Raw genomic sequence first — 17,459 nt, 5'->3', positions numbered from 1 at the left:
ATTTGGAAAGTTAATAAAAGAATGACAAAATTTAAAACTTATTTGAACCTCTAGCATCAATATTTGGACGTTACTAGTGGTAGGAGAATCTTCAGGAGAAGATATATTTTTCTCTTATTAGAAGTGCAAGATAGGATCATGTCAAACTAAATCATCCAAAAAGTAATAGTTTTCCCACACTTTTTTACAGTGCATGTGTTAGAAATAAAATTGAAATGAATTCAGATGAACTGTACTTTGGAACATCTGTAAATGAATGTATGATCTTGTATTAGCTTCGAAGGAATATTGTCTTCTGCTTCGGCACTGCTGTTTCCATAGTTTTCCACTTGCACTCACGTGATGTTTAGGGTAAAAAGTATGTAGAAAGTATCTCTAAAATTGCTGGTAACCCTGGGAAAACTACATGTAAAGTAGAAGAATGTAGCAATTCTTTTTAGGACGGGGTTTGAGTTTCACAGCAAATCTGTCCAATAGCTTATGTACTAAGAAAATTGTTCTGATTAAGATCTTACTGTTATTTCAGAACTCCTAGGCTTGTGATTTTGCTGTCTTGATCAATGGGAAGATACTTCTTACAGAAGACGTACCACATGTGCTGGAGGAAAGAATCAGTGAAGAAACATTTGGCAGTATTTTGTAGCATCAAAACATTTTGATAGCTGATAAAACTGATGTTTGTTTTAATTATGATCTTTTGGACTAAACTTCATAATGACTGAACAAGCATGTGGTGGGAAAATATTATAAATTAATTTTAATAGTTATAAATCGGTATTTGACATACCGGCCTTAAGCGTGACAGGACCTGTATGGGTAGGAGTCTTTTCATTTTCTGTTTGTTTTAATCAGTGCTTATGACAAGTAGCAACTTTTTTTTTCCAAAGAATAATTTTTGTTTTTCTAGTTTGAAGAAAAACAACATCCGCTACATGCAGTAATACTTAAAATTCGTAAATTCAGATTCTGCCATTTGCTTCAGGTCTTGCACACTGGTTTTATATATGGGCATATAGGTACAGGTGTGTATAAAATTTATATATATTTTCTATACATATGCAATACTTATAGTCTTTATATATAATAGCTATTATATAACTAAAACATTTTATATTTATTATAAAGCAATGCACCAGTCCTATTGTTAACAACAAATAAGTCTATTTCTATAAACCACATTCAGAGATATTTTATTGCTGTCTTGCTATATTTAAAGAACCAATGTTCTTTAGCAAAACTACCCTGTGCTAGAATGACATGCAAAAAAGTATTTTTCAAATACAGAGCTTGGGCGAAATACAATTTTAAGCACCTCATAAAGTTGTTTTCGTTAGGTATGTCTTCCTTTCACTTTGACCTCAGGTTAGCAATACAAATATTTTTTATGGTAACTTATTACATAATGTGTACTAAATTTAAGAGTGTCTCTATTCACATTTGTTAAATATATTTGTTCTTTTAACACTAGGTTCCCAAGCAGTTATTAACTTATTAACAGCAAGCTAGCTGTTAATAGCTTCTAACCCTAGGATCTTTAAATCAGTTTGAGTACTGCAATGGGAAGAACCATACATGAAGCATGGGTTTGATACAGGTTGTGATTTAATAAAAATGATGCCATGGTATCAATGATATCGTACCATACATCAATATGTACAATACAGATTTAGATCTGAACATGTGATGTTTAATAACTAATTTCTTGATTCATATGGCTGTTCCAGGGATGCAGACAGAAATTAGACAACTTTTGAAGCAAGCAGCTAAATTTGTTAATTGACTACTATAGGATACTTCTGTAGTAGAGAGAATTCATATTAATTACTATGAACAATTTTTTAAATGTATATAAAAAAAGACAATGCTGCAACATATTTTGGAGTATGTCAGAAAACTGAAGTAACTTGATGTCTGTCGTATAATCAGCACTACTCTTTAACATGCCTAATTGAATTCTATGGCATATGCAGCATGTGCTGCTGTAACTTAAAATATTGCTGAAGTTTAATTACACCATAATCAAAACTTAAATCTGCAAAATAAAATTATAATTGGTAGAAGTTTCTATATTTTATTGCACCATTGTTATTTTAACATTGATCATAAATATAGTCGCTTTTTCAAGCATAGGCCTTTCAAAGGAAGGGATAGGGAACATCTTTGGGAATAGCACATGGCTATTTGTGACTTACAAAACTGCTATGAAAATCCAGGCAACCAAATGCATGCCTTGTATCATCATAATTTATTGCAGCATTTTCATTAATGTTATTTTACTTCTCCTTGGCAACTGATCAAGCTGAGTTTTGTAACAGTGTTTTCACTTGTTTTTGTAAGATTGTTATATATGTAGTTGTGCTGTACATCTGTACTGTATGAACATAGATATTGTTTTGTGCTTTGTAAAAGGTTGATTATCTGTGTGATAACACTATTTTGAAAAACAAACAGGAGCATATTCTATTGTTATGGTATGGTGATGCTATGACAACAAGAATCAGGTCAACACATTCAGAATTGCTACCAGTAAAATAGTACTGAATTTATTTTTTCATGTGTGATGGTTTTACATTCATAATTCCTGTTAATGGTAATCAGAAGTAGGTATTTAAAATCAGACATATCAGTACCAGTATCTTAGAGTTGTAATATTGAATTGCTTAATTGTAAATTAAGACATTAATTTTAATTGCATGTATTAAGTTACATTCCCTACCATCAAGGAGTAGTAAATTAAAAGTTGAATGATTGTTATATCATTTTATTGAGACTGTAGCTGAACTCAAAATTATTAGTACATTCATGTACTAGAATAACTTCACAGTGACTCCTCACTCACCTTATTGACTCAATAGAGACTGTTGGTCATGCTATATCCTGTAACAGACTAGATTAAGTAATCAAAGAAGGGGCTAAAAGTAGATTTGATGAGGTAGCTGGGATGGTGGAAGTGATGGAAGAAGCTGCATGTGATATTTCTGCACAGCATAGATACCCTTTTTAAGATAGAACAGGTCTTCAATGAATAGTTTATTTTGAGGTCTGTTCCTTATCTGGAAAAATAATCCCTTCATCTTTATAAAAAGTTTAAGTATTTTTTTTCCATTCAGTGTGGGTGCAGAGCATCTTAAATCTACTAATTGTTCTATGGTCAAATCTTCAGCAAGCTCAAGGAGCCATTCTGTGGTTCTCAGCTCTTGGTCCTGAGACTCCAAGCTCTCAGTCCTCTAAGCAACTGTGCAACTCATTGGGCTGCAAAGTCACTATATATGCTAGGTTTCTTGTACATCGATATGAATCTGTGATCTTCGTGAATGTTGTGGCTGTCTGTGACTTCCTTAGAGAGATTAGTTTCTAAAGCAAAATACTCTGAAACACCCATACATGCCTGTTGTGCCAGTGGAGTCCCTACTCTGTTTCTGTGCTAGACTTTGGTTTTAAATGGTTTTGAATGTTTCCATTTGTCTCTAGTGTACAAGTTATGTTACAGTCCCCACATTTGAGTGGCGTGTTTATCCTTAACAGCATCATCCACAGTCATGTTGCTTTAAACTGAGAAATGTGATTTACTTAGGTATTTGCTAAGAAGTTTTTAAGTTTTAGCAGAAGCTAAAATTCTAGTTGTTTTCTTTCTGTAAGGTTGGGCGATATGTTTTGTGTAGAGTAAGTTTTTCCTTTTATACTGTTACTTTCTGAAATAGTGGCAATAAAAGTTAAAAAAGCTGTAGTGCTAAAAATTGGAAGAAAGTGATTACATTTCAGTGATGGATCTTTTTATAATTGTTAGCTTCCTCTTATTCTTCAAATCTTTCAGATTGTTAATCATTGAGAAATATGGTTTTAATAGCCACAATAAAAGAAACAAAACACTAGTGAAGTGCAGCAGCTTTCAATCTTCAAGTTTATCCTTTTTATAGTAGAAAATAATTTCTGTAAATTTATCAGTGCTAGTAAGAGCTCTAGTCAAAAAGGTATCAAGTGTCTGTTGTATAGTTACACATTTATAGTAGTACTGCTTTCTAGTTTCTTTATTGCATAGGCAATGGCTGTAGGAAGACTTGATTTGGCAGACCCTTAAAACTGACATTGTCAGGAGCAGTTTCAAGTTTACATTTACTGTTAGCACCCATTCACAAACTGTCTGAAGAGCTGCATGAATACACTAGCCCTGAACATGAAGGCAGAGCAGTTTTACCATTGCTTTTATAATTAATCTGACTTTTACTACCTATTACACGTTATCTTCATGTTTATTTCATATTTAAAAAAAAAAAGGAAAAAATGTCAGGGTTATAAACTGAATGAGAACAATTTATGTGGCCACAATCTTTGTAGGTGATTTTTGTTTTTTGTTAGCAAGCCAAGCAAGATGTAGTATGCAATAGAAGTTTTACTATGCACTCCTGCTATTGCTTTCAACTTCCTTTCCTTATGTTTCAGATGTTTGTAAAATAATTGTGGTCATGATTAAAATAGTAAAATAAAGTGCAAATGTGTTGTAGTACAGATACTATAGACACTGGAACATTTTGAAATTGAGTTGTTTCAGTATTAAGAACTGTACAACATTAGCTACTGAATATTTTGCTGATGGCATTCTGTTCAGTGGATGCACTAACTGTCGTCTTTTTTTTTTTTCTTCATAGCCTGCTAGAAAAGGATACCATATTCCTTCAATTTCAGAAAACGTGAAAAAGAAGATAAAATAATGCTCGGCTACTATATTTTATATTAGTTTTCTGTCACTCTTGCAGCAAAGCACTTATTAAGCAAGAAACTATTGAATTATTATTATTTGGTTCCTTTTGAAGCCACCTACCTCCATTGCACCGTAACTAAGCTACTTGGAGAACAGAGTGGAGTATCAGGATTTTCATCGTGAGAAAGAGGAAAACAGGAACAGCTTTGAATCTCTTTTAAAAACTTTGAACCTTAAAATAAACTTAAGTAGTGTCTTATGTCATCTTAATAGTGGTCATTATTCACATCTTTCCTGTGGAATTGTCTGATTCTTGTAAAAACTAAAAGATGAGGAAAAGTAAAATAGGGTTTGGAAATCTCATACTATAGTTTGCTTTTTTAAATGTTTTAGCTTATTTGACATACTTTATTTTTGATAGTCTGATGATAAAGATTCATTCATTGTGAGCAATTACAGCCAAGGCTATCTTCATTCTTATGTATTTGTATTTTAAAAATTTCTTTTGTTCCACTGTTTGAATATATGGGTTCTTAGTAATCCTTAGATTGTTTTGAAAACTGTGATAGTTTGGACAAAAACTGAGATACAGTGTAAAACTGAAGTCCTATTGTGAAAACTATATATTTAATATGGAGTTTCTGAGTAGGACTACTGATTTCCATGGGACTGCTTTGATAATTAAGATCTAAAATATGGACATTTCAATATATTGTAATTTGTTTAATCTAAAAGAAAAGAAAAAATACAAAATATATTCTCCATAATATAAGCATATCAGATTTTTTTGAAAATTAAGCAAACAATTATTAAAATTAATTTTCCCCCGCTCTCTCTCTAACTTTGAGTAAAAAGATAATTTCAATGGTATATAAGTGTAGCTATCAGTGATTAGTGCAGTACTTTTCCAAGCACAGAAGAGCAGAAATAATCCTGATTTTTGGGTGCGAATCAAGAATAGAATATTTCCTTGAAAATATTTAGTGATACAAATCAGGATATCTTGCTGAATCTTGGACATATACAGTAGCTATGCCATAAGGAGAATTTAATTTTCATGACTTTGTTCTCATTTCTGAACAAAATATCTATTATTTGCTTTTTAAATTAAATGTATGGATACACCAGGACGTGTGACTGTGATTGTGCCCCTTGTGTGTATGTCTTGACTGCAGTCTTAGAATGACCTTTAATTTTCAAATTGGAACCACTCAGATGATAGTTGTCAACTTTTGGGGAAAAAAAAAAAAAAGATTGCTCCTCCTCCTCCCTCACCAAAGGACTTTGAATCACCAAATTACTGTCTGATGATCTTTGCCTCAGTTAAGCCTGCATTTATTTTTTTTTTTTAGAAATAAAGTAACAAGGCTTGATCTTCCTCACAATTGCATAGTGAAGCTAGTTCTTTTCGACTTCAGTTTTTAACATCTGAATAAAGAGAAACTTAGAAATATGTGTAATGATGATATAGACAAGGCCAAGCTGTGATTTAGATAAACTGATTTGGATGTCTTCTGTTTTGTATTAAACTATACTACATTTTTCTCAGCTGTGGGATGATTTAGATCAGTTCCATTTACCTATTCATTGCCTTCTGTGTGTTTTGACAAATGAGTCTCTTGTGTCTTTCTCAAGGAAAATGAAAGCTGTAGACTTGCTCTGTAGAGCCCCACTATCAGAAGTTGAAAAGGCAGTCTTACTGTAAAAATTCAGGACAGGAAAGAAAAGAAAGATTTCTAAGAGCTTTAAGGGTAAATTGTCTTAATTGCATAACTGTTTCCATCAAGACAAGATTTGTATCTTATTAGGGAGAATTAAGTAACAGTTTGAGACTCTGAAGAGGTGAGTTTGGTTTAAAAGCTCTCCTAGAGAATTTCAGCTTGATCTGGGGTAAATCCCTAAATCCTCATAGGGTTCTGGCTCTTAGCTTAAAAAAAAGAAGAAGAAGAAGAAAAAAAAGGCAAGCTGTTCCTCTTCTCTTCCCGTTTGTTTTTGTATATGAACCTATGAGGTCTTAGGGCAGGGAATGCTTTTATGAGTTCATGCAATCCTGATTTCTATAAGGCTCTCTAGGTAAATCATAAGAATCAGTAATAGTTCCTTTTATTACTTGGGGGTGTAGATGGGTTTGCGTTATTACCTTTGCCAAGGATCTAGCATTGGGATGTCTTCCCTGTGCCTATAGAACAAATGGAGATAACAATGCTTACTCCCTTCTGCTAATATTTTTGAGAGCTATGGAAATACTACATGTAAATGGACTGACTCATGGATAACTTTTTATGAGTGGCTGACAGTCTGTTACACCTGTAACTTTAGATAACAATGATAGTGTAGTTTCTAAATGACAGTTTGGGCAGATACAATGCACTATTTGCTTTTACCATTGTCAGTGACTGAGGACATGCATTCAGAATGGTTATGGTTCACAGAGATTCTTTCTAGGACACTGTTTTGAATGTAATGTTCCTTGCCTTTAATAAAGTAATAGGATGTTTAATTTCACAGGCAGGAAATGCATTACTTTCTCTCTTATACTGATCTAAGAGAAAAGCTTAATAGCTTTTCATGTTTGTCATAGTACAAACGTCTAGTACGTTGCAGATACAAGAGTGAACAAAAACAATATATTGCTTTGGCTCCTTAGCACTCAGTACATGCATTTCTTGGATTTTGGCATGCACATTACTGTTGCCGATGCTGAAGTAGCATCAGGCTTTGCAATCAATGTTTGTAATAAATATGTTTCACAAAGCCTTGTTATGCAAGATCTCAACTTGTGTAATGGATTCTCTGTTACCCTTAGGATTTAGCAATTGAAAATAATAGAATAAGGATTAAATAATGATGCTTCATTGCAAAATTTTTTTTGGGGGAGGGGAGCATCTTCATATTAGCATTCTTGAGCATTTTTACCGTAGGAAGTTTTTAGGGTAAAGATACCACATTTATTTCACAGTGACAAATATTTGTATCTGGGGGGGGGACACACCAAACTATGACCTATTTCATAAGTAGCTTGTTTGTGTTCCTTTTGAGGAGCTCAGAACCTACATACCTCCCATAAATTGAAGTTCCAATAAAGCTTTGATAAATCAATACAGTAATAATATATTTTGGAAATGCTGTGAGAGAAAACCTTAAGCCGGTATTGCTTCTAAACTCCTTGGTAGCTTTCTCAGGCAGGAAATCAACTCAGCAACAGACTTGATGTGTTTAAAATGTGCCTTCCACCTGGTGTGTACTGGAGAGCTACTGAAATCAACATTTCACCTGACCATGACAAGTGATACCACTGTTCATACCATTCAGACCCTGAAGTATGAACCATAGGTATGAATTGTGTCAACAACTGAGGCTGAATCTCATGTTCTAGTAAAATAAAGGATTATCAGAGCAAAGGAGGTAGAAACTACAATTTCAGAAATACTTCAGAAAGTCAGTAGGGAATGATAGAAATGCTAATATTTTTATGTTATCCTCTACTTTTTACTATATCTGTGAATTTTACAGCAATAATTTACAGCAGTATCTCCTGAAGTAGTATCTGTTTTTTTCCCTACTGAAAAATGCAAGACTTTGTCACTTCTATTCAGAGTGCTTAGGCTGTCCTGGAATTGTTTCACTCTGAAATGAGTAATTCTGGTTACATTTAGTAATTGGTTTTGTTCCAGAAAGTAAACGAGACACAGTTTACAAAAAGCATGTTGATTGTATGCTTTTTTTATGTTATAATTCTAGTAGTTCAAATTTGTAATTCTTGAAAAGTAAAACTTTCTAAGACAAGGAGCACACAAAGCTTCTAAGGTTTGCATGAAGGCAGTGGCGCATACTGGGATTATACTCACTTTTAGTTAACCTCTTTACTCTGCTCTTTAGACTGTGTATAATAAATACTGCAGACTCATTTTAATCACTCCCAAATTTGGAAAATGTATGGATTTTTCTTGAAACTGGCTTCAGAGATCTGCAGGAATATTATGGCTGAAACACAATCAGAACTTGACATACATTTCTATAAAAATGTTTAACTTTAGCCACAGACATATTATGATTCCTTCCTGGAATAACAATGCAAGGTTAAAGTAATCTTTAGTCTTTACTTATTTGTACTTTATGTATTTATTTCCTAATTCTGAATGTTTCTGATTTGTTTAGTTTTTTCCCCCCACATAGTTAACCTTTCTCTCCAAAACTGTTCTTATCTGTGAGATAAGAATTTTAAATTCTGTTAACAATTATCTTCCACATGTTTCAAATAGAATTTTAAGAATTTAGGTGTTCATTTGAGGTTGACTTTCTTTCTAGGCTCCTCTTTGCTTCTTAGTACACCCCTAAGTACACATAAGTAAGTGGAAATATAGAGAACTGTATGTAAACAGATGGTAATCTATGTGAATTGGCTGGTTTAAGATGTAGATGTTCAGTTAGCGCCCCAGTACAAGATGTAGGTATATTGCTAATACCTGAGTTAAGACAACAAAGGATGATTTTGATCATCTGGCTCTCCATGATTCCCACATTCTGTCTTCCTCTCCAGTCAGAGAAGAAAGATAAGACTGTCCTACATCAGTCACCATTCTAAGTCCCTACCATTCCATGGAAATTGAGTCCAGTGTTCTGGGAATGTGATTTCTGAGCATCATTAAGGCAGTTTGAAGCTAAAGTTCTACATATCTATAAAAGCTTACAAAATAATTGCCCAGGCAAAATTGCCAGGCAAAAAATCTTGAGAAGCTTTTCTGCAAACAGAACACTGTATGTAGCTTTTTACCTTCAAAGAAACATAAATATGGTTTAGATGGAACAAAACTTAGCAGTGAACACCTACAGTTTCCATCAGATCCAGTTTTACTTTTTTTTATAATCAAGTACAAAAAAATAAATGAAAAACTAGATTTTTGGAGTGGTAGTGTTAGGCTATGTACGTGATTGAAGCCACAGGCTACTGAAAAATATCTTCTAGGTCTTGGGTCTGTAACAGATGCACTTGCACTGATCATTAAGTCATTAGCTTAGTTGTTTTCATAATAATTTAAAAAGTTTGACTCAGGTTAATAGCATCCTTATAGAACATGCGGTGCAGAGAGCTTCTGAAATGGGAGACAAAATGATATTCTTTTGATAGTGTGTAGTTCTGAAATTTGCTGTATGCTCATTCCTACAAATTAACAGAATGGCTACCATAAAGTTACGTGCAAACAAATTCTAAAAAAAAGTTAGTGGTTATGCCTGCTGTGTGTGTACATTTTCAGATTAAAATACATTGATTTTATTCCATTCTTAATCTTAGTCGTTGATGGGTATTTTAAAGAATATGGTAATTTCAGTCTTTCCTTTAAAGCTTCTCACAGCAGGATGTCCTGAAAATTTGCAAACACGAATGATCAGCTGAGTCTTCAGAAAACTGTATAGTCTCTGTAAGTGGTTTTGTAATGACTAGAGTAGTTCTTAAAAATATATTGTGCACAGTTACCCTCCTTACATTCTTTAATGACAATCTATTTTTAATAAAGCCATTTAGCTTGGTTAATTAGAGTTAGTAATAAATCTCCTAGTCTGCTGACTAATCTTAGAAAATATCTTAGACCACACTGAAAATGAGGCTGCAAGATTAACTATATGTATATATGTATTTTGGCTTTTTATCAGCATTATACTTGCAAGAAAAGTCTTTTGAAGAATACAGAAGATCTGCCTCTTGATGCAAGTCATAGAGCTCACCTTCATGGAAAATAGTGGTAGAAAAAAAAATAGGCCATGGAAAGTAGCCCATGCCAGTAATCTCACAGAGGGAGGCTGATATAAACCTTTATTCCCAGTTCTAGTCCAGTGTTTTATGTCAGTAGTATGCCATTTATCTTATTCATTTTTTGCCTTGAGGCTTCTTGCAACCATTGAAGCTTCTTCCTCTACAATTCAGCCCCACGTTGCGATACAGCTTCTCTTCACTACCTGGTGTATCTGGAAGCTTTCTTGTCCTTCTCCTCAGCTTCTGAAGTCTCAGGTCAAAGTAGATCATTGTTAATACCACCTAAACTGGTACCTTCTACCACATTGTACTAAGCAAATGTAATTCACTCTAGGAACTTACAAGAGAGATTTTTCAGCTTTTCTAAGAATATTACTGGAGCAGACTGTAAAGCCAGTGCAGACTCACAGATATTCTCAACTTAGTACTACTTGATCATGCTTGTATAATCCTCTTTTCGGGACATGTCAACTGTGCATATGTGAGACCAAGTGGACTGTATAGTCATGACATCAGACTGTGACCTGCTTCTGATCAGACTGTACAGTGACCTGCGATAGGTCAGAGACTTACTCTGTGTCAATACTAAAAATACACGCATTTCATTCTGTTAGTTCAGCTCTATCACCCAGTTCCATAGTAACAGGTTTTTCTTTTGGTCTGGAGAATTCATTTGTTATTTCAAACCATATGGCTAACCATTAATAATAACTTGATGCTGAAATGTAGTTAATACCCTCACATGCAGATACTGACCAAAAAAAAAATGCTCTAACTATATTCTGTATCAAGAAGCAATATCAACTCCCTTCAGTGGAGCTGATCTTTTTGAAGTCATATTATGAGTTTTGAATACCACTCTATGCTGTTTACCTGCCTAAAAACCTGGACAGTTATTTTGAGCTAATTGCAAATAAGTGCAGATGATGACATCCGAATAGTTATTTGAAAGTACTTGGAAGTCTCTTTCTTTGACTTGAATGTCAGTATGAAGGGCTGTTCTCTCTAATTCAGGGCCAGTTTCTTTATTCTATGCTGAATAATTTCCTAGTTCCCTATTTGGGAAAGCTGATGCTTGTTTCCTTCTATCTAGAATCCTCATACTGCAATCCCTTCTGCCCCTTACCTGGCAAAGCCACTCCTGGTTCCAGGAAACCTGTATTCTTTTTGGTAAAGAGCCTGAAAACTCAAGTCTGCTAATGTCTGACTCGAGGTTAGTTTGAGAAGGTTTATTGTGGAAACCTCAGCCCCCTCTATCTGATAGCATACATGCTGAATATCAAGTCTACAATAAGGTTCTTGATTAATAGCAAGAACATCTCTTCTGTGTCCAGGGGACCAGATTTTCTGCTGCTAAGCTGGTACAGTCCAGCAATAATTCTGTGGTTCTTATCCCTCTAGGTTAACTGCTGGAGCTGAAGAAAACTGGGCTAACAGCTCAGGGTATCTTAGTATTCTGTTGGTGTTCAGTATTTTTGTATTCTCGTCTGCTCAATATATATATCTGAAGGATTTGGATTGTTTGGGGAATCCAGTCCTGCAGTGGATCTTAAGCATGTTATCCATGAATCTTTGAGCAATCCGCTTCAATCAACATCTGATTTTGCCTTCCATTGTCTGATGATGAGGATGTTTTTCTTGATGATTGCCACTTCTACCAAATGAGAGAAGTCTGTGTAGCATACTCTTAAGCTGTCTTATTCCACATAGATAAAGCTACCTTCAGAGTTCGTTCTAAATTCATGTGTAACGTATAATTAGTTTCATCTGAATTGCAGAATTCGCTTTCATGTTTGTTCTTGAAGCCGCAGACTTCCAGGCCTGTCTTTGTCCTTTTATGATGAGCCTTGAAGAAAGGACTTTGCTTCAGGTCTGTAACTGAATTTTACAGAGGCAGATGCTGTCTCCCTGGGTTGCTGCTTTGGAGAGTTTGTTAAAAAGCTGCAAATCTGGAACTGCCTGCTGCTGTAGTCAATGCTGTTGAACAGCATCAGCAGCTGACTCGGAAAATGTCTCCTCTGCCTGGAGTTCCAGTTCCCTCTTCAACAAGTGTTACTGTGTTGGTGAATTTTATCTGGGATTATGTGGCATGTGTGAAACTAGTCCTTCAGTCTGTATTCAAGTAGAGAAAAGGATCTTTTTATCCAAGTAATGGTGATCTTTGGGAAATACTACCTGGAGTTACTCACAGTCTAGATCTATCTATATATATTTGAAATCAAAGGAGAAAAAAGGTTATTTACCTGTAGCTGCTCTCCTTTGCATTTATTATGTGTGCATACGCAGCCCTCCTCTCTTTGTATTTGTATGATTTTTCCATTTATAATTTATAATCATAGTGGAAACAGTTTCATTTATCTGATAAATCAGTAATTACACCACAGACGGTGCTGTGCTGAGCTTGGTAGTAGGACTAAACTTTATTCTTTTCATCTCCAGTATGGGACGTATGCATAAGAAAAATAAAGAGAAGGAAATAAAATATAAATGGAGTGACGTGGACAATGAGACTAGTTCTTCCATTCCAAATTGAGGAGCTTTCCGGCCACCAGTTGATGAAATTGAACGGTTTCTAGAAGTTAACTTCTTTTAATCATGAGATGGTCCAGTGCAGGGTAGATCACTGCATCTTAAATTGGTAGTTTTAAACTCGCTGTTAAACAATTTTAAAACACTTTTTCTGTTTAAGGAAAACAATTCATTTACCTGAATTTTGACTGTCTTGCACAAAATACCTACTAAAAACAGAGATTCTCCTGAATTCAATACAGGGGATTTTGTACTAACAATTTAACAGCCTTCCTTTTTAAACATCGTATCTTCTTCCAGTAGCAGGTACACAAATGACATTAACAATAAAAGTATCAGGCCAAGTTTTTGTCACTAATACCCACATCGTTACACAAACTTTGTCACGAGTATAAATGACAGCAAAATTTTATTTGCCATTTTTTTACTACATCTCTCTGTATCCACAGTGTCGAGTTGCTTCTTTCCCATTGCTGTTATGTTGAACTACATAAATGGGTTTTTTTCTGTTTTGGGGGAAGAAGGGGTTTTGCTGGTATAAACGGTGAATTTATATTTGGTTGCAGATAATGATTAGTACTGATGGTGGATCTTTTTCTAGAGCCATACTATATTGCTATAACTGTCCAGGAGTTAAATGATAGGAATATAATTTTAAAAACACAAACTAATAAATCTCATAGTAATCAGTTGTTCACTATGGACCCCAGTCTTCCAGTTATGCCTACAATCATCTTTAACAATATGTATCAAAATTAATAAAATCAGGACAACAGCGATTAAAAAAATTGATGAAAATTGAACAGAGGAGACAAATAGAGTGGAAAAATAAGACAAAAATGAGTTTTCAAAATAATAACATAATAAGTAGTACACTGTATGAACTTAATGCAATTTTATTTTTTTCACCAGGATTCAGAGTTCCCTGTTGATACTCAAGTGAACCCATACCTTGTGCGTGCTAAAGAATATACTCAACCCCTGAAATCTGGAGAGTATAAACTGGGCAACATTTTAAAGGTGCATGACTTAACAGTGAGCTGGTAGGAACCATTAACAGTACATTAATTTTATTGTTATATACATGTTGAGTTTTCTTTTTCAACAGGTCATTGAGAAGCATTTGCTTCAAGTAAATTTCTGAAAAACTACTGGCAGCAGTCGGGGGGACAGTCTCTCTGAAGAATGTGAAAGTGGAAAAAATGATTGTGAAATTTAGTGGGAGTGTAAATACAGTAAAAAAGCTGGGCAGAACTGTTGACAGATTGAGATTCATTGTTTATGTAAGAAGGGTGGGATTTGGTCAGTAGGTATAAAAATGGGAACCAGAGATGACTATAAACTCAGGTTCCAGGAAATGGAATTATAATGCTGAATATTTTTGCAATTTGTATTTGATTGCAGTTTATTCCCCTGGGTCAAAAATCAGAAGAGTTTAAATTTAGATTGATTGAGTGTGCAAATAGCCTGTAAGCAATGACATTTCAGGGCTTGCTAGCTGCAGCTGAGGAAGAATAAACATAAAAATATTAAAAAAAAAAAAATGTTAGAGCTAGTAGCAAAGTTCAGACAATTCTGACACACTGTCCAGGTATGAATATATTTTTAAATTAATTTTAAAAATAATCAATACCTTTGTCATTCAGATAAACTTTATGCAGCTTGATACTGTTCTTACTGCACTCAGACTGCTAGTAGATTATTTCTGAAGGTATCTCCCTAAAGAAAAACTGTATTCCTACACTTAATTGTAGAAGCTTAATTTCTTGTTGCATCCAAGAAACATAATCCAATGTAGTTATGTTTTAAAAGTCCAAAAACTTCGGCAATGTAATTCTCATGCAGATGAAGAGTTTGACAATTGACTGACTTGTTAAAAAAAAATCAGTGTTGTGAAGAAATAGAGTAGTACACCATACGAACAGTACACAAAATCAGAGCCAAGTAAAGCAGTGGCACAAATTAGAACATGCTGATGTGCGTGTAAGGTAAATCTTGTCTGTGAAAATGGAAACAATATTTACACATTTAATAATTACAATGCATAGGTCACAGATACTTTCTTTAGGTGGCTGCCCATATTTTGTAACAAATATCCACCGTACTGCTTTGAGTTTTGGCCTAGCTGGGCAGGCTTCTGCTTAGTCTCTCAGATGCTCAGTTCTGGTTTTCTGTTTGGCAAATCCCTAACCTGTATTTGTAAAGTAAGATTTTGAATTATTTTCTCCTGTACTTTATAGTCATGTTGGTCCGATCAGGACAGAAAACTTGCAACTGGTGTCTCTGTGCTGCTACTCTGAGAAGGCTGTAGTAAATCCACCCAAAATATTAGTCTTTAAACTTATTTGGAAACACTTTAGAACTTGCTTGGAGAAACAGCAACTAAACTGAAAAAAAACAGTGAGGATGTGTATTTAATTTCCTATACTGGCAATATGATGTTGACTTTCATGTAAAGATAATGCTTTAAAGAAAGTGAGAGCCTGGGATAGTGCTCTAAAATTAACTGAAATGCTTATTTAAAAATGTAAAAATATAAAAACATGTAAAGAACAAAAGAATTTTAAAGTGTTTTTGAAAAAATGTAAACAATGTAATTGAACTTTTCATTTGCTTAAAAAAACCCTCTGTGCACATGGTGGATCATAGTTTCTGCAAGTTTAACCATATCTGAAAAAAGCATTTAAAATTTAGTCATTTCAATTAACAGAATTTTTCCTGTCTGAATACCACTACTTAAAACTAATCTTTTTAAGTGATTGAAAAGAAAGCCTGTCTTTTGTTTTTCTTGTTAATGCTAAAGGCTATATTTTTAGCCTGGTTTGCTAAAGGTAGGTCTTTTTTTGACAACATGTCCTGCAGTATTTTTTTAACACCCTGCCCAGTTTCAAACAAATTTGACAGAGCAATAACAGACTCAGAAGTACTGAGGTTCCTCTGTGTTTCAAGAAAACAGATCTCTGTTGAAGAAAGGTTACTTTTAGTACCCTGTTGGCTGCAGGTGGCTAAGAATTCAAAGAGGGGGGAGAAGTTGCGAATACTCTATATTTTGGGAAGAGCTTCAAATGGAGCTCGTACCTTATTAGATGCTATAGAATCCAACCTCAAGGCATACAGCTAATGCACACAACTTGGGTAATCATTTTTAGTTTGACACAGCAGCTCTTCCATCCTGAATCTGGCTTTCGTTGGAGGTCCAAGGGGTTATTAAATGCATAAATCGAGACTTTTTTTTTCAGAGAAGAATGACAGATTAAATTCTCTATAGGGAATGAAATAAAAATGGCCCATTTAAAGAAATTCTGAACTTGCACTAAATGTATTTATAGTAATTTTGATTGTCTATTTCATTTTACACACAGAAGATGGAAATTAGTATCCACTAGATGAGAATTAATTCTTTCTTGTAATTCATAAGATAGATGCAAAACATTCTATTGACTTAGGAGACCAAATTTGCTTTTTTATGATTTAGGTTTTTCTCACCAGAACCAGTGTATCAAATAGAACAGAATCTGGTTCGTGTATGTATATTACTAGGTTCCTTTACAGTTCTCTAGAAATTGGAGCACCTGCAAATCCAAATTCACAGTTTTTACGTGTCCTGGTTTTGGCAGGGTAGAGTTAATTTCCTTCCTAGTAGCTGGTACAATGTTGTGTTTTGGATTTAGGATGAGAACAAAGTTGATAACATACCAATGTTTTAGTTGTTGCTAGGTAATGCTTACACTGGCCAAGGACTTTTCAGTTTCCCATGCTCTACCGACTGAGAAGGCTGGAGGTGCACAAGAAGCTGGGAGGGGGCACAGCCAAACTGGCCAAAGGGACATTCCATACCATGTGACATCATGCTCAGTACATAAACTGGGGAAAGCTGGCCGGGGGGGCCGCTGCTCGGGGACTGGCTGGGCATCGGTCGGCGGGTGGTGAGCAATTGTACTGTGCATCACTTGCTTTGTGCATTATTATTATTATTATTATTATTTTATTTCAATTATTAAACTGTTTTTATCTCAACCCATGAGTTTTTTCTCACTCGTTCTTTTCCAATTCTCTCCCCCATCCCACCAGGGGGTGGGCGAGGAGTGAGCGAGTGGCCGTGTGGTGCTCAGTTGCTGACTGGGGTTAAACCACGATAGTCCTTTTTGGCGCCCAACGTGGGGCACGAGATGTGTTTCCAGCCATCCGGTGGTTGCCTCCACCATTGTAAGCACGTGGCGCTTGCCTTGGCGGGTTTGTGGGAGTGTGATATAATCGATCTGCCAGGCCTCCCCATATTTATATTTCAGACATTGTCCTCCATACCACAGAGGCTTTAACCGCTTGGCTTGCTTGATTGCAGCGCATGTTTCGCATTCATGGATAACCTGCGCAATAGTGTCCATGGTCAAGTCCACCCCTCGGTGACGAGCCCATCTGTATGTTGCATCTCTTCCTTAGTGACCTGAGGTGTCATGGGCCCACCGAGCTAGAAATATT

General features: G+C 35.0%; 1 protein-coding gene across 1 annotated transcript in view; it reads left to right on the top strand.

Moving 5' to 3' along the window:
- Positions 1-17,459, top strand: part of SPAG16 (sperm associated antigen 16) — a 427,499-nt gene that overhangs the window by 49,786 nt on the left and 360,254 nt on the right. Inside the window, 1 exon segment of the mRNA XM_076342108.1 lies at positions 13,893-14,023. Coding sequence (XP_076198223.1) covers positions 13,893-14,023 — 131 coding nt within the window.

Source organism: Aptenodytes patagonicus, chromosome 6, assembly GCF_965638725.1.
Source record: "Aptenodytes patagonicus chromosome 6, bAptPat1.pri.cur, whole genome shotgun sequence".
NCBI lineage: Eukaryota > Metazoa > Chordata > Aves > Sphenisciformes > Spheniscidae > Aptenodytes > Aptenodytes patagonicus.
Note: the sequence above shows the minus strand (reverse complement) of the source record. Positions and strands in the feature narration are given on the sequence as shown.